Genomic DNA, 25,339 nt, shown 5'->3' with positions numbered 1-25,339 from the left:
AACTCCTAATTACCCTGTTTTTCAGGCGCCTCCTGTTAGTCCCTTGGGTTTCCACCAGAGTTTCCACTGCCGTCCCTGCACAGCTGACATACACATACCAGAACATCTACAGTAACAGCTGTCTACAGGACTGAAAATTTGTTTCCAAGCTGTGCATAGAAAACAGGTAAGCTGTGATAGATAGCATATTTCTACAACTGTATATTAACTGCTTTGTTGATGATGGTAAGACATCCAGGTAGTAGGATACTTGAGACAACAGTTACTCAAGCAGCTGGATAATTTTGTGAACAGTCTGACGTTTCAGGTCGCAAAAAAAGTCACTGATGAAAGACCTTCTGAAAATCTATCCAATTGCTTATGTAACTGTTATCCTGCATTAGCACAACTGCCGGTTTACACTGAAGTTTCAATGACTTGCAATATGGTAGCCTGGGTACCATACGGGTAGTTGTTGGCTCCAATGTTTATTAAAAACTATATACAGTCTCTTCTCTGCTATTTCAGAAGGGAACATAGGGGTGAATTACTACTACTTGGATGGTATCCAGGCTAGCAATATGCCAAAGATTACTATATATATATGTATATATTTGCATGGATTTTATTTTGCAGTAGAAGGGAAAAGAGGGCCAGGTTTCACAGTGTTTTAAGTTTGTGGTTGACACAATTTTCAGTAGAGTTACAGTTGTAATACTTTGGAAACACATATTCGCAGTGAATTTGCAGTGAAAAGGTCATTAGGGTGCTCTTAAGGTTTAGCTTACCGTAAAGTCAATTTTGGCAGTGGAACATTTAATCTAGAAAGTTTGAAAGAATATAAGAATATATAAAAAAAAAGATTTTCTAAATCCCTCAAATCAGATGTAAAATGCACAAGCACACCATATACATATCATTTTTGTGTTTTTGACAACATTTCGATTTCCATGCAAATCCTCAGTATGTGATAACGACTATCATAATTAAAACTGACATGTGAGAAACCACCTGACATCACTGGCGCTATCCTTTTCCCATTATCTAACCTACAGCTAATGGGGCTAATTCCAGATGTGGCTGCAACTCTAACTTACCTCATTAGAAACAGCTGTGATACGTGTATTTTTCACACAGCTTTCATTTAGTCACCTCAAGAGTTGCCCCCAAAATTGCACGCTCTCTTAGGTGCCATTTCAACTCCATGTAATTCATAGCCATACCGTTCATACTCAACGTAGTACATTATACGTATATTTGATATAACACTAGTTCACCTTTGCGGGTTAGCCTATATCCGTTGTATTTAAAATTGGGGTATTCAGGAATATGAAGTCGACAGACATTGGTTTTAAATAGCAACATTTGCAAAGTATTGCTGTCTAATACCGTGATTTTAGATACAACGGATATAGTTTACCTCACGGATAAAGGTGAACTAGCGTTAATACAAAACCACTACCTTCCTGACATTAACATCTTTACACAGGGCCACCCAAATGCAGGCTTCTTTGTGAGATGGTTTATTTATAATGTCAGAACAATTTAGACTAGAGATACTGTTTATATGTATGGTTCCTGATTTTTCTCATGTCCCGTCACTTTTATTTCAGGAACTTCCAAGATGTCGCAAGTTCCTCCAGTCAAGAAATGGATCACCTTTGTGACTGGAGTGTTGGAGTGCCTTCTGTTTGGTGGACTCATTTTTGGCTGGGCTTCGCTCGTCATCGTCCTCAAGTCAGAAAACTTCTTCAGTTCGAACTGTCCTTCTGCCGTCAACGGCCAAGAAAACGGCTTTTCGAACAGCAGCGTTAATATGGCGGTGACGCTGGTCATATTTTCAAACGAGACTCAATTCACAACGCTTTCGCCAAAAGGATTGTCGAACGCGTCTGACGTTGACTCCTGTGCCGCCCCGAGTGTCGGGTGCACGTATCAGGACGAACAGTTGTCGCTCGTGTTCACGATAGCGAGTGCGTGCCTCAGCTTTATGGCGCTTCCCAACGGTATCCTGTATGACAAGTTTGGAACCAGGAAAACCAGGATAGTGGCAAGGTAAGGTAACATTAACATTTGTGGCATAGCCTGGGTACAATCTCGATAATAGTTCGCTCTGAAGTTTATTATACACTATATACAGTTGCTTCTCTGCCTGTTCTGTCTTGGAACCTTGACATCTCTGGAATCCATATTTTGGACAAGGGCTCTGATTGGTTCAAGCGCTAGTTCGAACAGGTAATTAGGTAGCAATAGGCTGGTTTCGACTGCGCATGGATGAGGTCAAAGATAACATGTAAACACTTAAGGAAATATTACTAATGTATACCTCCCACATTGACTTCTCAGATGGAATAGCCCCAACTATTTTCACCTGACTTACTAATTATTGGTACCTACATTTTGTATAGCCTGAATACTGTCCCTATACTTTTTGTGTTCTACAAACAAGTGTACGCTCCTGTCCTATTATCTGGTATTTAGAGTAGACGAGCTTTACATATGTCCTATCTTGGCTTGTTATACACTACTGTGGAAGTTTTCCATTTGGTAAAAAATGACTATACTGATTTCTTGACATTTGTCCATCACACAGTGTGACGTACGCCATCGCTATGCTGATGACAGCCTTCACAACAGTAGGTAAGACCCTTCAACAACACAAATTTTATCATTATTCGTAAACTATAGCTGGATATATGGGTATACAAGTGTTGTTTTTAATCTAAGAATTTTGGAAAAACATTCAACATCTCATCTGTACACGAAAGTACAATAGTAATACATTGGACGTGCATACCCACAGCATCAATACAAAAACCGTGAAATTAAAATCACCCCCAAATCCTTGCTGGTACTGAACCATTAGTGTTGGGCAAGTTTTCTAAAATTGACATTGTAGAAAATTTACTTTCCCGAACTAACTTTTCACTTGCTCGACATTTAAGTAACGTATCTCTAGATATTTTCACCTCCAGCAATGGAATCCTTTTATTATTGGCTCTATTTTTCTGTGTTGACCAGTGCTTGATACCATGACTGAAAAGTAATAAGTCTCACTCGTGGAAAAATCTTACTTGCCCGATCAGCACTTTTACTTGCCCTGGACTGGCCAGTGGACTTGACCGACCCTGACAGTATCACCACTCAAAAGCCTAACATCACAATTACTGAACCTCTACATGTGTGTTCCATTCAGCATCATCTGAGATGCTGTTTGCCTCCATGTGCATTATGGCTGCCTCTGGAGGATATCTGCTCATCACCAACATGCAGGTAAGAAGCGCCACCTATCTGTTTAGAAGTGAACAACAGCAGGTTAATTGTCTAACCAAATACAGTAGAAGCCAGTTAATTGCACAACGGATTAACGCACTCTTCTTTTAACTGCACGGAATCCCAAAATCCCAAACCGGTGCGGTCTAGCTGGATAACTTCACATTATTTCACCATCCAGATAATTGCACGAAATTCACTGTCAAATAGGCCGTGCAATTAAGCGGCTTCTACTGTATGTGCATGTGTGCTTTGTTTTTCAAGTGTTGTACCGTAACAGTGGAGTTTTGTGTTTCAGTACCTGTAATGCTCCATGGATGAAATAGGGGGCACTTTTGATATGCTGTGATGCTAACATTTGTTCCGTAGATAGAACATCTAGTATCTCTTTACGTTCTTTGGTACATGTAGTCCTTTTTTAAGCACACTACTGAAAAATAGGGAACTTAAACTTTTTTCCCAACGCTTGAGATATGAAAAAATGACATGAATGTTTTGAAAATTAGTTGCAATGTCAATCTCAATGGAGATTTTTATATCCAGCACACTTGCAGTGCTTGCAGAAAATTTTTTACAATGCATTCCTTTGATTTTCTAATGACTTTACAGTGTGTTGAAGAGTCTCATCTTAATGATTTAAGCCTCCTCTTGTTCAAGTTGTTGCCGTACTCTGTAACAAATACATATTCAGTAACACCTACAGGCTAGGGAATCAGTTAGATTCTCAAGTCTGCTTGCCAACCATACCAGCCAGTTGTGCTGTGAAACTCAATAATTGTTTACATTTCATTGTCTTGCCAGGGGTACTTGGCATAGCAATGGTCAGTCTTATCAGATCTCACTGTTTGACTTGTGGGAAGAGGGAGGGACAGATTGGAGTACTACTGGTGATAACTTAAAGTCCTTCAGCCCGAGTGCCTTATTCTGGGTGTCGTATAACTGCTGCTCATCCTCTGTGGTAAACCATAGCATTTCCAAGCCAAAATATATATAAAAAGAAAATTTCTGCTATAGTACTAGGAAGCCGAAAATCGACCTTGATCTTGTCTTCCCAAGCCATACCCACATATCAAATATCATCATAATTTTTCCAAAGTTATTACTGACCAAAAAATATTCATAAACACAAAAGGACAGACCAAAAACATTATCTGCATGTTGACACTTACCAGGTGACTAACATGTGTCCCTAAACTGATAGCATGCACATGCACAAATGGTCAAACATCCTTTCAAGGCTGTCTATTGGCAGCTTAAGTGTACTTTGTATATGCTGGTTAACTTGGGGACCTTGGTTCTACATGTTGTATATATAGTTAGAGGCTGCCAGGAGAATGTGTAAATTCAAAGGTAATTTAAAATTAACAGACAGAACTTTTCAACTTCTATTCTTATCACTTTAGATCCATTGATTGACTCACTATTAATCAGAGATCTCCCTAGCCCATTTCTACCATTCCGATCAGAGTTTCTATTCACAGACTCTATCACAACCTCTACTGGTAGATTCTGCAATTCTGTATCTGTATATAGCCAGTATAACCTTCGGCGTAACACACCAACTTCGCAGGCGAGTAGCATAGCAGGAGCTGGTTCTATTACGCTGAACGACCTGTCACACCTAACTTTTGCACATCTATCTGCAAGTGTTCTTTTAAACTATCCAGCAAAGATGCCCCTACTGAGCTTGGTGATATTTCTGCCAGATTACAGTGACCCTAAGTCTCTATACCCTGACATGTCTATACCCTGGACACAAGCCTAGCTAAGGTTGTTGGCCCCAACTAGGGGGCATGGTACATAGCGCATGTTTGTACAGGTGTGGACCTCTTCTTTTTATGGTCAATATTGAACACAAACTGACCTCCTTACAGAATGCCTTAAGAACACAGGTACAAAGCAAGGTCGTTGACCTCACCTGTAAGGTGTAGAACTTTTACAGAGAACAAAATTTGACTCTCCCAAGACTTTAAGCCACTAAAAGTATATTTTATGGTAGAACTTCTTAAGAGTACTAAATTTGACTTACCTTAGGCCATAGCAAGTATGTTTTATGGATGGCATGCCTTGCAGACTCCAAATAAAATGACAAAAGGAAACAAAAACAAGATATCTAGATTTTCAAAATAGACAGCATAAACGTTAATGTAGATGGAGGAAGTAGAAGTCATTAAACAGGGTGTGCCTATCCCTACTCCCTTTTTGTTAGAACTCCCTTTTTGTCAGAAAAAAACTAATTCAATTCAGCTGAACTCCTAGTACTGTAGTATCCCAATGATTTCAATTAACAAGACAATAATAAATTGTACTAATAGCCAAACAAGCAGTTCCTTAAACAAAGAAATTGAAATGACCTCCACCTTACAATTCTTTACCCATTTCCTCCATGTAGCTTTGCTATGTTTGCCAATAACAGTCCACAGAGTTTAAAATTTTTTCCTTGTTTCCCTTCACAGATTGGAAACCTGTTTGGAGACAAGCGATCCACTGTCATCACTCTGGTGAACGGAGCCTTCGACTCTTCTTCCTTTGTGTTCCTTGTTGTCCTGGTAAGTATTATCAAACGTCTATGTTCATTGAAAAACACAGTTACTGTAACAGTTATAGCTGAATGTGATTAACAGGGCCCGAAATCCTTTTTTCAGCCAGGTTGTCCAAGTGGCAACCCGAGTCAAAAGCCAGGTTGCGCCATCAACATTTCAGGTTGCCCCACCTTCAAATTGTTACTTTCTTCAAATCAGCTACTTAACCAATATCTTTTCTTCCGGTTATATGTAACTGTGTAATATGTTTTATGTTATCAAAAAATAAAGACAAAAGCTTAAGCATGTAGGTGGGGAAAAAGCAGTGTTCCAACTGCAAAATTTCAGGTTGCTCAGTGTGCAACCTGGGTTTAAAATTAGGTTGCGCAAAGCAAAATGTGGTTGCATTTTCAAGTGGGTATTTCGAGCCCTGGATTAAGAAATATTGAATTTTGGTTACATGAGCACTGTAATCCATGTACATTTCAGGCTTAATTCATTGCAAGGATTGTAAGGATTTTTATTTAGTCCTCTACAAGTTCACAAAGTCATGTACTTCTTGTCATCTCAAATATTTTGTGGAAGGAATAACCCTCAGTCTAGTCTCAGCATTGTAAAATCCATCTTTCTTCCTTTCAGTTGACAGTTCAAACTTGAATCTTGGCAGTAACAATATGATGTCACTTCCATCTTGTGAGAGAAAATTTCATCTTCTCCCATCTCCCTATTCTCACACCTTCTGCACCTCCCTCACTCCTACCTCTTTTCCTTATTAGAATCAAGATCTAGCACCTCTGCAGTGTCTTTCACCCATTTGCCCACACTTTTTAAAACTGTTGTTTTGCACAGATAGCCAGGTGACAGTTTTAGTCACACCATTTATTTTCACTGGGACTTGGACTGCAATTCTGTAGTACAGTTTACCTTTTCACTGTGTGATGAATCTGTATTGGAGCAGTCATTGCTAAAACTGCAAAAATATAACCACCCCAACATTTCACAATTTTTAAAGTTTACCAGCATCTCTGATTCTAATCTAAGCTTTATCAGCCTCTTGTTGTCTGTCAAAACACTATCACAACAAACTGTACAACGTTTGCAAATTTCTCCCTTTCTTCTCTCCACAGAAAATCTACGAGGGCGGCGTGAGTTTCAAGGTCATTTTCCTGTTCTTCTCTGTGGCGACGTCCTTGCTGCTGTTGCGTTCGCTCTTCCTGCTGCCGAACAAACAGTTCCCCTGGCCCCTCCCGCAGGACTACAACTACGGCATCTGCAGGGGCAAGAACACCGGCAGGAGACCCCCGGGTGATGTAGAACTGAACCATAATAACCATGATGCAGGGGAACTGCAGCAGGAGGCCTTAATGTCAAATGGAAATGCACAGCAAAGTAAGAAACTATATCACAGTATCCATTATTTCCATAAACGTATCTCAGATTGTATTTTGGACTGTGTCCTAGAATTCTATGTTGAATTTAAGGTTGTTGGCTTGAAAAATAAAAAGACCCTGCTCCCCAGACCAAGAGATTGAACTCGATTCACTTGCTGTTCTTACTCAGCTAACATGCAAGAAACTGGAAAGGGTCTCAGTCCTTAGGACATGACCTTAAGCTGTAGTACACTCTTCATCATACTTGTCAAAAAGAGTTTTCCTGGTACAATGACTATGTGAAATACACAGAACTGAAGCCATATATTAAGCATCCTTGTCATAACCAGTCCTGAATTATCAAGATGGTGCTGATCTACAGAGATAGTCCGCTTCGATATCACTCTCACTTTTCTCACCTGTAGCTGAAGAAGATGAGGAGGAAGAGATCAGCACACCCGAGTTGTACTACCCTACCTTTAAGAAGGGACTGAAGTCTGGCATGTTCTACACACACATCTTCTGGTTCTCCGTCATCCAGCTCAGGAACTACTTCTTCATGGGAACCTTTAACCCCTGGATGACCAAGCTGGCTGATTCCAATGGTTGTGTAGGTGGGTGCTTTTCTGTGCTGTTGAACATTTAACCCCTGGTAGACCAAGCTGGCCGATTCCAACGGTTGTGTAGGTGGGTGCTTTCTGTTCTGTTGAACATTTAACCCCTAGATGACCAAGCTAGCAGATTCCAATGGTTGTGTAGGTGGATGCTTTTCTGTGCTGTTGTAATATCATGAGTTATGGAAGGAAAATCTAATGGTAAAGGACAGCACTGTGACTGTATTTTCCAGATTGAAATATAGTACACATTTTTTTCAATTCAATATCAAAATAGAAGAAGCCACTAATTCATGAGGAGGGATTTTTGTCAGTTTGTATTTGTGTTTTTGCAATAACTTGTTATATATATTTTTGTGTTGTTGTGGTAAGCTGTATTTCGAAAGAGATGGTATCTGGCTAGAGTTTGACCATTTCAAACTAGGGGTCCTCACAGAATAAAAGAAAATAGGTCAAGATCTTTTTCCTTGAAAATACATGTGGGCATATCTTTTCTTTGTCCAAATCTGAAGGTCTACACCCTGCATTGTCTCATTAGTCTAAGATTTTAACTACATCTACCCCAGGGCTTTAGCCAGCGTCCGTTTTTCCGTCAATTGACGGAAATTTACTGTGTCTGACGGAAAAATTCTAAAACCAATTCGTCAACCTTGACGGACAAAAATCCTAGGTGGAAGCTACAGGCGGCTTGGGGACGCTGTCCATGGCTGTAAAAGCCACACACTGTTTGTTTTGCTATTGTTATGATTGTTGACAATGTGTGTCGGCGCTCTTTCGCATACGATAATCTCATTAAAACCGGTTTTTCAAGGTCTCAATGGCAACATTTACTACTTTGTAGTGTCATAGGAAAAATTAATTTTCGCGATTTTCACCACGATTGGAATTGGCTGACGGAAAAAAAATTCGAGCTGGCTAAAGCCCTGATCTACCCAGAGAATGGCTTCTACGAGTCTTGAATATGCTTAAACACTGAGATGACTCTATATCCTGACTGTTCTTGAAAAATGTTAAGCATTTGAAAAATTCTGATCTTCTCGGACCTGATGCCCTTTTTCCTTGTTCTTAAATCCCCAGTCATTAGATACACAGAGGCTTTTGCCATCACGCAGCTCTTCGGGGTCTTCTGCGCCCCCATGAACGGACTGATCATGGACACGTACCGCAAATACGTCACCAAGAAAATGGTGCAGGACAAGCAAGCAGGTAGGAACCATGTTTGTTAAAAACTTTGAATCTTATTGTGTTGTATGAAGACTGAAACTAAAAAGTTTCGAAAATGTTTCAAAGACTGTGTGCTGACTCATTGTTACTTTGGTTTCGTCTTTTTCCACTTAAAAAAAAAAAAAACAGTTGTGTTGAAATAAGGATTCTGAACATTCCAAAGTTACACAGATAATGCATTAGAGCATCAGAATACAACTGGAATTGTAATTTATTGTTACCCTCTTGAAATGTTTTCAGTAGGTCTGTTTTGGTGGTAACATGTCCACTGTAGATGAAAGACAATGCAACTATGCATTTCCAATGTGTTTCTACTGCACTTCAGAATTTTTCACCTGCAAACTTAAACACATTCAATTTCATATTCATATTCAATCATATTCATGCCCTATTGGGGTAAGTAAGGCATATAGGTACGAAGGTCGTTATACAGTACACATGGTGACATTGATGGTTTCTAAGACTAATCTAAAACATGGGTTCTAAAACTATTCTAATACATTTGTCCAGCTCCTCGTTAGCTTGACCATCAAGTCACCATGAAAATTGATGAATTTACAAATTACATTCTTTTTATTCCAGGTGTTGAGTCAGCCTACACGAAAGCTAGTTTGGACCTGCGGTCCTGTGTGGTTGCCTTTAGCCTGACCACGTTTCTGGGAGTGCTATTCTCCGTATGTGTGGTCATACCAGTCCTACCCATCCAGTACCTATCCTTCGTTCTACAAGTCATACTTAGGTCCTTCCTGTACGGTGGAAATGCTACCTTTTTTGCAGTAGGGTAAGTAACAGTTGTACATGTTGAGAAGTTGTTGATTTGAGATGTGTACTTTAATTTCTGTGTTCTGTTTTGAGTATACATTTTTTTTCATTGCACGATTTGAGATGTAAAATTCAGCTTTTTGTGAATTAATCATTGTGTAATAGTATCAATAGGTATCGTATAATATGCAATGCCTACCCTTATGGTTCAGTGTATTTTACTGTGTAAAATTTAGTCTATAATGTTGGGGAAAATATTTCTATTTTCATGTTTTATATAGTGTATTTCATATGATAATGTATATGAAACTTGAGTATATATAGAGAGAGATTTATAACCAGATACTGGCCAAAGAATCAAGGGATTTAACATTCATACATTCTATTAATATCAAACTGAATGTGGGGTTTTGGTACAATAATGTGTTTGAAACCAAAAATATACTTATTATCTAATTGTCATTAAGAACCAAAATGTATCTTTAACAATTTTCTATGGGTCATTTCTAACATTGATTGCAGTATCAAATAGACATCCTGTGATACCAGAAATACCTACACATCATCATTCATTAATAGGATGTATAGAATTGTATTGTACAACTGTTGGAAAACAGTACACTCCTATCCTTCAGCCCCTGTCACACATAGCCATGACTTTGCTCCCAGCCACTCCCCAATTAATTATAAGGTCAGTGCTGGGTTGGGTAGGGAGTAGTCTGGAATCCATCCTATTATAGCTCCTCTAATCACATCTATTAAGCAGAATATGTCTTACCCGACTTTGCAGGGATCGAAATACTTTTTTTTGCTACATGCAAATTGCAAGTTGGCAAACATTTTACGTGCAATTTGAAAACTTTACATGCAAAATACAACTTGGCAGCGATCGCGACGAGGGCTTAAATCAGCAAATTTTGATGACATCTAGTGAAGCAAAAACAAGAAAAGAAAAAAGACAGACGTCCATATGTTGTTATGTCTAAGAGTAGGGTGTCTAATTCCTCAGTATTTTTACTATAGGTCAGGTATTTTCAACATGCAAGATTGCAAGTTCAGAATATTTTTACAAATCTCGAAAATTATGTGCAATTTGCAAGTTAAGTACTAGTATGTGTATTTCGAACCCTGCTTTGACTTGTCAAAATTCATAGTCGACTTGCACATACAACCAACTCAAGCATTCCATAATCAGTTGTGTACAGGGGCAGCCAAGGGGCTCTTTACAGGTGATGGCAGCATGCACGCAATCTTTGGTGAACTAACACGTCTTTCCTCTCTCCTCTGGCACTAGTTATCCCCCTCGCCACTTTGGTAAGATGTTTGGTGCGGACATGTTCATAGGCGGGGTGTTCAGCTGTTTCCAGTACCCCCTCTTCATTCTAACCCAGGACGTATTCCAGGGAAACCCTATGCCAGTAAGTGTTTTACTAGGATGTGTAAGCCTCCTTTGCAGTCTACGAACTGGGCTTTTTTTTTTGGTCGCTAGTTTGTGATTTTCAGCGTTGGCTAGGTTCTCTTATGACGGGAAAGGAAGTTTGCCAAGGTAGGAAGTTTGCCGTGGAAGGGAGTTTCGCCTCGTTTTGAAAATCGAGAACCAGCGCAAAAAAAAGGAAAAAAAAACAGCCCTGTCAGAAGACTGCAACAGAGGCACAACAATGTGTATGGGGGAAAATGAGGTACAAATGAAGCCGGCATCACAACTTCAACGAATATGTCGATCGCCAGAAAGTCACTTAGTTTCAAAATCGAGATTCAAGCATTTTTTGCACCAGAAAATCTACCTTTCACATAGAACAAGGCTCGGCAAGCTGCAGACATTGGCTGATCTTTAAAAATTGTGCATTGATCAAGAAGACGTATTGCTGCCCAAAATGTCCTTTTGCACTCGCAGACAAGTTGGCCAAGCCATTTCAAACCAAGTGATGCCAGCTTTTGGAAAATCATTTTCCCTGATTGAAGATGAGTTTTCCATGTATCTTACGTTCCAGTACCTGTCAGGTTTCAGTGTTCTCACCAGGCCTTTTCAGCATAGCGGGACGATACGCTGTGGGCTGGAAAAACGACGCTGTAAAAAGCCCGCTACGCTGCTTTTTCATCCAGCGTAGCGGCAAGAAAATGGGGAAAAAAAGAAAAATATTGTAGTAAAAATACATAGGCACGCGCCAAGCACGTGCCTTCGCTGCTTCAGGAAGTTATCAACTCGATGGGAGGTGTTTTACAGCACCGGCCCGCCGTACCGCTGGCTCGCAGCCCCTCCCACCCGGGACCACCCTTGCGTTCCCGCGGAAATCCAATGTAAACAGAGTGGCGAGAGGGCCTTGCCCGCACGTGATTAGCGGGGTGGGATCCCTTCCCGGAACAGCCAATGTGTATAAGATTTCCCGCGAATGTCCTTATTTGGGGAGGCTGTTACCAAGGACGTTATTTCTGTTACTAGTAGTACTTTGCGTCATTTCTTTTTCAGTACGGAAAATATCAATTCTTTCTGACACATTTATAGAGCCAGAACGGGTCGCGTTTCCAAATTTCCTGTTCTAAATTTTGCATGTGCCGCACTGCGTTCGCGCCAAAAAAAAATGTAAAAAGAGTAGCGAGTACGAGTGGGCCTTGCTGCGAGTGATCAGTGGGGTGGGATCCCTGCCTGGAACAGCCAGTTCCCGGGGAATGTCCTTATTTGGGGAGCTGGGTTGACCAACATAGGCTGTTACTGGTAGTTGCGTAATTTTTATTTCAGCGCGGGAAATAGAATCAATTTTTTCCGACATAATTCTGGAGCAAGAGCGGGTCGCTTTCCCAAAATTTCTGTTCTAAATTTGAAGCTCTTTGGTTCGGCAACCGTAGGATACAAACCATCGTAAGTTTGTATGTAAAAGCCGGGGCGCTACTTTCGCCGGCAAGCCTCGCCATGTGGCCCCGCCCACAAACCGCCAGGGCAGTGTCGGCACCTTTCCGACTTCATCAAAGGGCCGCCGGCTATCAATCAAACGTGGCTGTTGTTTACAGTTTCAGTCATGTGCCGTGTGCAAGTTTACAGCGAACTTCATGCTACGTTATATTACATTCCTTGGACTTTCTTTCCCACAGCGGTGCTTCGACAAAATATTTATTAGACTGTAACACTGAGTCCCACGTGTTTTAAAGAATGGGTCGCACGGCGGCTAACAGCGAAGATACTAGCGCTATAAATAAGCGCTTCAACTTCGGATGGCAACCAGGACAATATTTTTAAGTACCGTTGAGCTGAGTAAAGTTTGTCGTTTATGAGTTTTTAGTTGTCTTTGAAGCTTTGACCCGAAATATTGTTACGTCAAACTGCTGAAGAGAAGTTAAATGACCGCTGCGATTATCGTAGATATGGCCCTAAAAAATGATGAAATAAGCCTTCTCAATAGCCTAAAATGCAAGAGCTTCCGGGTTGGCTTCGCCCCCTGGGTCCCCCCAAAGGGGCTCTGCCCCTGGACCCCGCTGGGGGCCTTCGGCGGCCCCCGAACCCCTGCCCCGACGCTGTGAAAAAATCCTGGCGAGAACACTGGGTTTGGGGTATTGGAATGTTGTGTCTCCCTCCCCCTTCTTTGTCCTGAAGCAGAATTTGATAGTTTATTTTCCGCAGCTACCCTCCACGACACTTTGGTAAGATGTTAGGATCAAACTATGGCGTCGGAGGCGTCATTCTCATCCTGCAGTTCCCACTGTTCATGTTGACTGTTGACACGTTCGGAGGCAATGCTACACCAGTAAGATCTTTGGTGAAAATGGTGTAGATTTATGGCCAGGGTGATGGTGTGAGTTATAAGGCCTTGAAAAAAATGTTGTATTTCCTGTTTCAGTCCTTGTTTTTTGTTGTTGTGATTTTTTTAGGCTGGCCAAAACTCTGTTGATACATATTTGAATACAGTTGAACAAAGTAAACTGAAATGCGTGAGGACACTTGGTAAACAAAATGAATTCGATCTTTAATATCATTTAAGTTACTATTTAGCATTATCTATGTGCATTCTGTAATTTTTATGTGGTGCATGTATCTTAAAATTAATTACTTTAGGATCATAATGTTTGCAAGTAATGGCCTTTTTCAGTTGACCAATCAGAAGTGACGACATAAAAGGTGAGGTGTAACAGTGACTTGTAAATCCTTCCTCCCAGGTAAACATCATCCTATTGGTGCTGACGGCTCTCACCGTCATCCACCCTGTGTACCTGTACTTCCACTGTAAGTGGCTCGACCAGCAGTATCGCGAGAACGGGCCGAAGACGGTGAAGAAACCGCGCCGAATGGAGGATGAAAACCTCCTTGTGGTCGACCAAGTTTCAACCATATAGAAAATTTGATCCGTCGTGTTTGTTGGATCTTTGCTTGGGAAAAATAGATCAGTTACTGACCTACAGGGTATGTATTTTATGTTGAATCTCTAGTACCACTGACTTTATGTTTAGAAGCACCTTTCTTGGTGGTCTGTAAGCCATAGCAATTTATTTTCTTGGTTGTCAGACATTTTAAGATGAAAATATAGCAGGCAGTCATGATAAAAGTACATTGTGGGAGGAAAACATCTTTATGACATTATTTACTCCATAAAACTGAGTGCTCCAAGGTATGAACCTGGTCCTCAGGTTTTCTTTTATTGTTTTTCAACAAATCAAATTTGTTTGTTTTTATTTGAGAACCAAATTAATATGGTGTTACCTACATTAAAAAAAACATGAAGCAAGAGGGAAAATTGTTAAATTCTTAAACCATGAAGCAAGAGGGAAAATTGGTGGAACCTTAAAAATTTTGAATGCAGTGGGCGCCTAGGAACACAAAATGTCTTCCATGTAAAGATTTTGTTTATTGATAATAATAATTTGAATCTGAAAAGTGAAATTGCTATTTTTGTGTAGATTTAGATAGCTCAATTATGCCTATGCCAAGAAATACTATAGATAAAAAATGTACTTGTGCAGTACTTGATATTGTGCATACCATTGTGGTTATACATGCACATGTTTGTGGTAAAATAAACTTGAACAAAATGAACTAAAAAAAATTTAAGTTTCGTATTTTTTTGTCTTTGACAAAAGATTACTTTTGAAGTTGCAGAAATTTATTAAATAAGATGAAAAAGTGAATCCATATTGAATTAAACTACTACATGTACCACTATATACTTGCACTGAGAATTAACTCACTTTTTCTTACAACCAAAGTATTAAGATGTTGCTTAAAGAATTTATACTGCAATATTGTAATATTGAAATGTTCAGAAGTACTTATATTAAGTATGTCAGTTTACTTTAAAGTTCATCTGTGTTCGTAGTCAGTCGAACTATAATTTCCAACACATAAATTGAAATTACCAAATTGTCAAATGTCCAACTCCAGTCTTTGTCAAGGAATGAGCGATCTACTGCATAGCATTTTCTATCTGCGTAACATGACGTCACAGAAACAGTGGATTGGTCATTCCTTGACAAAAACTGGATTTGGACAGTCAAGACTTTGGGTAAAACCATTTTTTTGTGTTAGACTTGGAAACTACAGTTCATTTGATCCAGAAGTAAGTTGTTACTAACTTGTGTTGTTGCACACAGTAGTAGTTGCAGTAGTAAAAGTATAACTTGACTTTCAAATTCTATCTTCATGTAATTGATGCACAATCTGTTTATAGAGTTACATTAACAAATCTTTATACCAGTCAATAACTTGAATAAATCAAGGAGGTTAAATGAACCATGACAAAATGGACACATATTTGTAGCACCTCTCTGAAAAATAAATGAAAATGCAAATGTGCTACCAAACAGTGCCCATGGAGCATTATGAGTTGATAAAAACTCTTGCCACTGTGAAGGAGAACTTATTGTTACAATAATAACCATTGTTTACTACCCAATATGTTGTCTTTAATAGTATCTAACACATGATATATATCAAAACATACTGATGATAGTCCTTGGTACAGAGTGTGGGCAATAATAGTATAATTGAGTCATTTTTTTTACTAGAAAAGCCATGAAAACATTGAATATGTGTACTTATATGTATTTTCAGAGGAAGGTTATACATGTAGCTGAAGTGCCATGATATTGTTTACCGTTCTTTGTCAAACAGTTCCTTGAAATGGATGTTCGAATGTAGAAGTTGTGAATGTAGAAGTCTTATGAATTGGCCAGGAAGGCTGTCTAAAGGCTAATTGTACTAAAATCCTGTTAGTATTGAAAAAGCCAGTGATGAAAGAAAAAACAAGTTCTGTCCTACCTCAAATTACTGTTGTCAGAAGAGAATGCTATCTGGGCATTCTGTTGTGATGTAGTATGGGAACAAAGATACTGTATACGTAACAGTTGTTTTTGTTTGTGTTTTACCCAAATGATCACATTTCGTTAGGCCTTAAAGTATACATGAAGCATATTTATTACTATGCATACAGTCATCACAATTAGCAAAGATCAGTCCAGTGAAAATGTTCCAAATTTATTTTCAGTAACTTTCTTTTTTTTAAATTATTAACTTGAAAGTTCATCTGTGTTGTAGTATATGTCATTCGGGATCAAAATGTAGTTTCAAACACAAAAATTGGACTTGCCCAATTTTTTTACTGTCCATGCAACAGTTACTGCAGTCATTCTCAATGAATGAGCAATCAAAGAATGCTTCTATGACATATGGATAAGTGCACATATACAGCATAGTTATTGTTTAATATGATAATAAATTTGTTATCATGATTGTATGTGTTCTTCACATTCACGTATTGTTTGTTTGCAAAATTTTTGCTTTCTATCATGCATTTGTATATTCAAATCCATATATTGGATTATTGTGCCACTATTGAATTGTTTATATGTTATTATAACAAAAGTTTTATAAATAGTCCTAATTTTGATTGTCACTAATACCAAAAAACAAGGCTGCTGTCCTATTTGATAACTAGTTGCCTTGGTTTCAATACCATGTACTAGGTGATTTTAGTTTATTTTATTGCATACATGTATAGCAAGGAACTATTGGAAAATGATTTATTTTGTGGATATGGAGGCCTTTAATGTTCTAAACTTTGTTACCATATGTTATTACACATGACCACTATGCCAGTATATCACATTGTAGTGATTGCAATATATTCTGGGGTTGTATGATTCTCTGAGATATGCTGAAACTGTTCAACTGCTTCGTCCAATAAAATTGAAAAAATCTCAAATCACCTTTTTCAGTCATTTTTAGTCTCTTACTCTACGATAAATGTGAGCGCCATGGTCCTCCAGCTACAAATTAGATGGTATGAAAACTGCTGATTGCACTCATCATAAACATGTATTACTAGTACTAGTTATATATTGGTATGCATGTACATGTAATATAACCACCTTACAGCGCAACACACAAGCTTGTGTCTCTACAGCCAGTATAACTGCTTTTTGGTGTGTGACTGGTTGGGATGACTAGTCAAATTGTACCTACTAGCTAGACTGCCTCAGTCAAAGAAACTCCACAACATGTACAATGTGTATTTCTGTAGTTCGCTACTTTATTCACGTTGCCTTGAACCAATCTATACAAATTGAGCATCTTATACTAAAGAAACAAAACTAGAGCACCATTGTCTTACAAATGTAACATTTTGGCCCAGCGGGACTTACAAAACTAACCATTTGCAACTGTCAGTACTAGTACATATGTACGTATTTACCAATTACATGTTACACACTTAGATTTTAACATAACGTCAGATTGGCCAACTCCTTTTGGAACATTAATCTCCAAGCAGACTTTACACGTTCATAGGGGCCTTTACTCTCAACCTTGCTAATGCAGTGTTAGATGGATGAATCTGTTTCATCTATAGTTGTTTAGATCACTTCTTCCCCTCGACCGCTGGCTTGTCTTGAAAAAGACGTTTGCTTACAATTTTTCAACTGTGAACTAGCTTATAGTGGTAACATGTTTAATAGAAGAAGGAATCTGTTTTATCGACAGTCCAAAAGATCACTTCTTCCCCTCGACCGCTGGCTTGTCTTGAAAAAAACATTTGTTTACAATTTTCAACTGTGAACTAGCTTATAGTGGTAACATGTTAGAAGAAGGAATCCGTTTCATTGACAGTCCAAAAGATCACTTCTTCCCCTCGACCGCTGGCTTGTCATAAAAAAAGACATTTGTTTACAATTTTTCAACAGTGAACTAGCTTATAGTGGTAACACGTTAGAAGAAGGAATCCGTTTCATTGACAGCCCAAAAGATCACTTCTTCTCCTCGACCGCTGGCTTGTCATAAAAAAAGACATTTGTTTACAATTTTTCAACAGTGAACTAGCTTACAGTGGTAACACGTTAGAAGAAGGAATCCGTTTCATTGACAGTCCAAAAGATCACTTCTTCCCCTCGACCGCTGGCTTGTCATAAAAAAAGACATTTGTTTACAATTTTTCAACAGTGAACTAGCTTATAGTGGTAACACGTTAGAAGAAGGAATCCGTTTCATTGACAGCCCAAAAGATCACTTCTTCCCCTCGACCGCTGGCTTGTCATAAAAAAAAGACATTTGTTTGCAATATTTCCATTGTGAACTAGCTTATAGTGGTAACATGTTAGAAGAAGGAATCCGTTTCTTTGACAGTCCAAAAGATCACTTCTTCTCCTCGACCGCTGGCTTGTCTTGAAAAAAACATTTGTTAACAATTTTCAACTGTGATCTAGCTTATAGTGGTAACATGTTAGAAGAAGGAATCTGTTTCATCGACAGTCCAAAAGATCACTTCTTCCCCTCGACCGCTGGCTTGTCATAAAAAAAGACATTTGTTTACAATTTTTCAATGGTGAACTAGCTTATAGTGGTAACAGGTTAGAAGGAGGAATCTGTTTCATTGACACTGTGACAGTCCAAAAGATCACTTCTTCCCCTCGACCGCTGTCTAATCTTGAAAAAGACATTTGTTTACAATTTTTCAATTGTGAACTAGCGTATAGTGGTAACAGGTTAGAGGGGAAATCTGCTTCATCTACTGTTGAATCGATCAATTCTTAACCTCGACCGCTGGCTTGTCATAAAAAAAGACATTTGTTTACAATTTTTCAACTGTGAACTAGCCTATAGTGGTAGTTAACAGGTTAGATGGGAAATCTACTTTTGAATCGATCACTTCTTCCCCTCGACGGCTGGCTTGTCTTGTTTCTTGATGGGGACGCTCCTCTCGGGTCCGGCCGGCTCCAGGGCCTTCTGTGTGGGCGCCTCCACCGTCAGCACTCCGTCTGTGGCCAGGGAAGAGGTCACCTGGGAAAGGTAAGGGGAAAATCTAATGATTTTGTTCACCTTGTTGTATTAGGAAATCCCATCTGATTAATTAGGCTGTTGTAAGGTGCCTATCCTGGTGACCAGGTCAAATTTATGATATTTGTTGTTTGCTTTGGAATGGATTCAAACTTCAAGTGTAACGTTAACGTTACTGAATAACAATTAAATTTATTACAAAATTAACTTAACGTTACAACCAATCCCACCCAGGAAAGTTTATGCATTAAACAATGGTCCCATTCAAAAGCGAATCAAAACAAAGACAAATAGGACAGGTTAGCAGACTTTACCCAAAATCAGCCCCTGCAGCTCAAAATAGAGCCGTTAGGGAGTCCAATCCTTTTCATACAATGCCCTTGGTCCAATCCTACACTTCTTACTCTCTGTCCCAAGAGTATATAGCGTTACCACTCAAAGTCCAGAACACCAGGTATCAAAACCTGACGTTCCACTGCAGTTACCATAGAAAGCCACTAGGAGGCGCAATATCGAACTTGACCTTCAATAACCCAACCGGCGACCCCTCCCAGCTACCTAATATCATAGATATCGATCAACTTCTCGAGTTTATATTGTACACAAATCAACCACTGATAACCTTGCCACAAACACACACACGCGAACAAAAACATTCTAAACTTCTTGGCGAAGAATTATAAAAAGAAAGAAATCGGATGCTGTATCTCACCTTCTCGGGGTCGACTCCCTCTGGCAGCATGTATTTCCTGGTGAACTCCCTCTGGATGAAGCCGTGCTCGTCTTGCTTCTCCTCGTGCCTGGCGTGAACTACCACGTAGTTCCCCACCGTCTTCACTTTGACTTCCTCCGGAGAGAACTGGTTCACGTCCACCATGACCTTGAATTTCTTGTCGTCCACTTCGAGACGCGAGTCCGGGCTCGGCGGCAGGCCTGGGAAGGGGAACGGCGACATAGGCATCCCCGGGGTCGGGCTGGTGGGTCCCGGGGGGCAGATGGCCAGCCCCGGGGGTGGCTGTCCGTACCCAGGCCACCAGGAGATAGCCGGGCTCGAAAACATCCGGCTCTCGAAGTCGTCTGACATTGGGAAGCCGCCGAACGGCCGCTCCAGCCTCTCCAGCATTTGGCGGTGATGCTCCGCCATCCTCTTCCTCCACTCCTCCGAAAATCCTCCGAAGGAGGAGAAGGAGAGAGGAATTGTTCTTTCGTCTTTCCCTGCCATCGTCAAAGCCGACAACCGCCTCCCAGTCTCAAAGTTTCACAACAAAGATGGAGCACCGTCTTCCCTTCACTAGCCGTTGATCAACTGTGCTGTAACTTTACCCGGGTCTGAGCAGACAGCCACAAGCCATATCGGGTTTTATACCCCATGACCCGCCCCCATTTTGAACGTTCTCGAAGTTCCGAGCGCCCTCGCACGTACTAGAATATGCGCCCGGCCCATTGAGTGTATCTCTCTCGCGTGACAGCCAGGAATATACCAGAAACACTCACTGAGTCATGGTCAGGCATGTGCAGACTTAACAAGAGCTTCAGTCGTGCCTGAAATGATAATATGTTGGATCCAGTAACATTCTGCGATGTCAAATTTTCGCGAACTTGTTGCAAGTTTTGTCAACTGAATGTCTGATCTTGCATCCTTATTTATTGATTAACGTATTCAAGTTTATCCTGAAACATTGTCTGATCTTTGTACAATACAAGTGTTGGAATGTGTTAGAAATACATCTCATGAGTCACACTTTATTCAAAGAAGTTAATGTAAACTCAGTCGACTTAGAAATAATTTCAATTCGTTCCGAAAAATCTGTCGAATGTTCGCGAAGTTGTTGCCGGTTCGTCAACATTTCAACTTCAACATATAACGTTGAACTTTAGTTTGTTTAGCATTCAACCTAGGTAATGTTACTTTGACCGCTGCAAGAATGTACTAGAAACGTCATTACTGAGTCGTGTCATGTAACGTTATAGACTTTGGAATTAGAAACAAGTCCAAGTCTGACCCCTTCGAATATTCGCGAACATTGTTTTGCATGCATGAAACGTACATAATACCACCGCCGTATTATACGACCACATCACGCGTTATAACGTTAGGTGTATTTTTCTCTTTTAAAAAAGAAAATGATGATAATAACATTAACAAAAGTATATCGATTGCTTTTCACGATTTTCATTTTATTGTTGGGTCAAGTTAGACCTTCGGGCTTTATAATAGGTTGACTAGGTTTTGTCAATGACATTCGCGTGTGCGTGCGATGTTCAAAGAGAAAAACATAAGAGTCTGTTGGACACAAAAGTACATGATGTTAAACCTTATAAATTTTTCAAAAGCATTTGAAAATTTTATAAGGTTTAACATCATTATATGCAAACTAGGGTCTTATGAGCAAGTGCTAAAATAGCCTTATTTGCTAAGATGAGACAGGACTTATCGAAAAGACACACGGAATTATAGTATGTCTTTTCGATAAGTCCTGTCGGGATTCCTCCAAATAGGCCCCCATATCAGATCATTTTCCTTGACCAATCAAAACTTGCAGGGATTAGGTTGATAACCAATCGTGGACGGTTCTGAAGTGCATTCTTTTGACCAATGACACGCCAGGACTCTGTTCCCGATGGACCAATCGAAAACTAGTAAATGCTTAGATACAATTAGGACAGCCAACCAATCGTGAAGGCTGCATTTTTCAGACCAATGACGGGCCAAGATTTTCAAAATGGACCAATGGGAGACCAGCAGGTTTCAGGTGGCAAATTTTGCACCTGTGGTACGGGCACACCTTTAGCTGATGCCAGTCTATTGTTCTGTCATTCACGGTCGCTCAACCAACCTGTAAAGACCGTACTCCGTTTTTTCTCACGGACATGTCGGCAGCGCGCCGTAAGCCGAAATGTGTGGCGTCGGGAAGAGATTCAAGGGCCTGGGAAGAAGTTCTTTGAGTTACCGTCCCGTCCACGACCACGACAACCTCCAGAGCATCGCCAAACTGTCTTGCTACCCGAGGAGCCATGACAACTTTCTGGCTCGTTCTACGAGGAGACCTGCGGTGTTCCACAAGGTGAGACAGACAGCCATGTGGGGAATGGAACATGTGATTCAAGACGTCTTTGCTTCAAGTCGCAAAAGCGGTTTACTTGAGAAAATTTGGTTCATTGAAAGAATGGGCATTTTATTTTTCTTTGCTACTTTACTTTCTATCCTTCCGTCAAGGCTTTTCCGTCTCAAAATGAATTTTATCCAAGGCCTTTTTTCCCGCACTTGTGTTCCGCTTATCATATGCGCTTCTGGCCCGAGGCCGCCCCTGTACATGTTTCTTCGTGTACCTTCTTTCTATGAGGTAGTGATGTTGGTGTCATTGTAAAGCCATTTCCAATTGCCATTGAACAATCGTTGACTTTAAGCCTTTGTTTCTTAATTGCAGCGGTGGGCGAAGAAGATGCGTCCATACCGACCGGCCCTGTTCTATGCAGTATCCGAAGAACAACAATTCAGAGACTCTCGACTGTTGACTGAGTAAAGTCACCTCGGTGAGTCGACCCTATGCAACCTGCTCCAACCTTTCGCTAGTTCTTTTTACACTTAGTTATAACATCATTTGGACAAAGCTTTCAACAAAAAAGGCGTAATAGCCGGGCCGTCTTTTAATGTCTTTGTTGTCTGTCGAGGACGAAGCTTTAACAACAAGACTTTAGACGACTGTCTCAATGCTATTTCATGTGACGTGCCATTGACAGACCTTTGTTTTTTACAGCGTTTCGTGAGGAAGGTGATGCGTGCGTACCTACCTGCCCTGTCGTATGCACGACAAATAGTGGAAGACTCGGCGACTGTTGACTAGGTGACATCACCAATACTGTGAGTAGCTTCTTCTTCATTGGCTTCAACGTATTTTAATTCGGCGCTGACAATTAACACGTTTCGCCAAGTTAATATGATCAGAACAAATATTTTAGGATGAAGCCTGACACTCTCGTTCTCATTGCCTGTGATTTTACTTTATTGTAGTGACAAGAAGCTGGAAGAAGACATCACTCAGCAGCTTCCACGTACGATCAAGACACCAGTTACGGGCACCGGTTCTTGTTGCTGACTTCATCGTCATCGAGCACTGAGGATCCCAACAAATACTTCAACGTTCATGGCGGACTTCTCCAGGGGCTGTCCAGTGCCTAGAAGAACGCCATCTCCATACGAGAACAGTCGGTGCCCTGCCAGAGGACCCGGTAGAAGTCTCAAGTGATAATTGTATTTTCGTGATGTACAGCATGGACAGACGTTTCGTAGAGAAAGCCGTCATATACAACACGTCATGAGTAGTTTCTTCGTTGATTTCAGCGTAATACGTAAGTTAGTTATTTTGAATTCAGTGTATCAGTAAATTTTATCTGAACCGGACCACACTTTATAATTATGATGCAGACCTTCTTTCAGCAGACTTTTGTTAGCATCTTTCTTTTTCCAAAATGTATCAAGCTATTCAGTACAGGACTCTCGGTGGTTGGCTGTAAATTTGCCGTTTCCACGCTTCGCATGTTAGTGAAGACTTTTGCTCTCACTTTAAGCCGTTTTTGTTTCACATATTTTGCTTCCGTTCTTGTACAAGAGCGGTCAACGGTTTAGAATTTAGCAAATGTTGATGATTGCCGGTGTATTTGGTTTTGAGGTAGCTTGGGGTCTTTTGTACTTGAAGTCCTGTGGAAAGTTGGCTGCTGAAGGCTTAGGCTTACTTTCTGAGTTCTGACACTTAATATCGCGTACTAACACACACACGCGCGCGCGCACACACACATAGTATTCACTGATACTTCACATCAACATCTAGCACTGGTACTTTGCACATTAACATCACGAAGCACAGTAACATATCAATACACCAACACTCAGAACAATCGTCTTGGCCTTCTTACAGCAGCAAAATAACTTTCCGCGGGACTTCCAAGTACGGAGGGCTTCAGGTTGCCTCCACCAATGCACTGACGATGTCAACATTTGCTGATCCTGGATTGTTCGCCACTTTTGTCCGACAATGGAGGCAAATCATGTGAATACATGAGCTTTGAGAGTAAAGGTCTTTCTTCTCAAATTTGCTTTTTATATACTTGTGTAAGCTTTACTAGTAATCGACAGTTCTGTACTTTTAGCAATGAAGTTTTGTAGTATTTTACTATTTTTTGTAGTATTTTACTATATTTACTGATTTCCTATCTATGTGGTGTGTTCAGAACGTTGTAATTTGCTGATATACTTGAATATATTAGTGGCTCCTTGTGCCGCCCATAGAGGCTAATTTTCATCCCGATCATAGTCGTATAATAAGCAGTAATCTTTCCTGCTTGTATCTAAATGTTGTATAGTTGTTAAGAAAAACGTTACTTCGAGCTCGAATTACTCCATGTACCTGATTCAAGTATTGTGTGTAGAGACGGCAGTGAACTGTTTTCTTGTTCTGACAGTATCTACGATTGTTCGCAGGCGGAGAACTTTGTTTCACTGTAACTGAAAATAAATGAATGCTTGTTTCGTGTCCAATCCTTTACATTATAAGCAGTGAATAAAAGCCTTTTGCTCTCACTCTGCCTTCATTTCTTGTGTTTCGCTTCATTCTTGTACAATAGTGGCCACATTGTCCTAGAATGGCAGCAAAATACTTGAATAAAAGTGCCATTGAGAGCCAAGGTCTTTTTCGCTGAATATGGCTGCACAGCTTTGATATAATATATCGCCCAGGTAATAAACGTTGTAATAAAGTTGATCTTTACTGTTTGGGTACTTCTTGGAAATAATAAGATGAAGTTGAAGTGTAAGCTAGGGTGATGAAACGATTTTGACAATTGTACTGATATATTGGAATTTGTTAGGATGTAAATTGGACAGGCATATACTGATGAAATCAGTCTATCTTTACAACTTGTACGATACCTAGTGCCTAATGTACTTGAATGTGAACTTTGTTGTACATTAAAATGGACAAAAAGCTCGTTCAGTCAGAATAGATAGCACCAGTGATTTGTTTGTAGTCGTCAGCCTTGGTTGCAAATGTATATACTATATATACTATATACATGTAGCTACATGTAGTGTATACAGGTGTGAGCTAGACAGTAACCAGATTTTAGTTCTTTCCGTAATGTTATCCCAACTACAGTTGCATTTACGTACACTTATTTTAAGATGACGTGTAGACAATAGCTATAGTGATAGCTTAGCTCCAGATGTATGGTCTATTCAACTGTTCCCTTGTAACACAACCTGTAATAGTATCTAGTCTTTCGTATCCCATGTTGTACTATCAAATAAGAACATGCAAATAAAGATATCATTTTAAGTCATAAATACGT

General features: G+C 40.0%; 2 protein-coding genes and 1 long non-coding RNA gene across 3 annotated transcripts; 2 read left to right on the top strand and 1 right to left on the bottom strand.

Annotated features, from left to right (window-relative positions):
* Window positions 1-68: 68 nt before the first annotated feature.
* Window positions 69-14,082, top strand: LOC118425301 (solute carrier family 43 member 3-like). Its single transcript, XM_035834107.1, has 13 exons — window positions 69-166; window positions 1,593-2,034; window positions 2,573-2,619; window positions 3,176-3,252; window positions 5,709-5,801; window positions 6,902-7,163; window positions 7,570-7,758; window positions 8,836-8,979; window positions 9,565-9,763; window positions 11,039-11,162; window positions 11,736-11,740; window positions 13,358-13,481; window positions 13,891-14,082. The coding sequence occupies exons 2-13, from the start codon at window positions 1,604-1,606 to the stop codon at window positions 14,065-14,067; spliced, it is 1,872 nt and encodes a 623-aa protein (XP_035690000.1). The 5' UTR covers window positions 69-166; window positions 1,593-1,603; the 3' UTR covers window positions 14,068-14,082.
* A 3,628-nt stretch (window positions 14,083-17,710) lies between these two features.
* On the bottom strand, window positions 17,711-20,362 carry LOC118426417 (alpha-crystallin B chain-like). Its single transcript, XM_035835790.1, has 3 exons — window positions 19,707-20,362; window positions 18,866-18,997; window positions 17,711-18,743 (listed from the first exon to the last, which is right to left on the bottom strand). Exons 1-3 carry the CDS (start codon window positions 20,214-20,216, stop codon window positions 18,741-18,743), a joined length of 645 nt encoding a protein of 214 aa, XP_035691683.1. The 5' UTR covers window positions 20,217-20,362; the 3' UTR covers window positions 17,711-18,740.
* A 1,415-nt stretch (window positions 20,363-21,777) lies between these two features.
* LOC118426425 lies at window positions 21,778-22,801 on the top strand. The gene is made up of 3 exons (XR_004832392.1): window positions 21,778-22,059; window positions 22,423-22,528; window positions 22,753-22,801. It is a non-coding gene; the product is annotated as an uncharacterized LOC118426425 (long non-coding RNA).
* The last annotated feature ends 2,538 nt before the right edge of the window (window positions 22,802-25,339 follow it).

Source organism: Branchiostoma floridae, chromosome 11, assembly GCF_000003815.2.
Source record: "Branchiostoma floridae strain S238N-H82 chromosome 11, Bfl_VNyyK, whole genome shotgun sequence".
Lineage (NCBI taxonomy): Eukaryota > Metazoa > Chordata > Leptocardii > Amphioxiformes > Branchiostomatidae > Branchiostoma > Branchiostoma floridae.
Note: the sequence above shows the minus strand (reverse complement) of the source record. Positions and strands in the feature narration are given on the sequence as shown.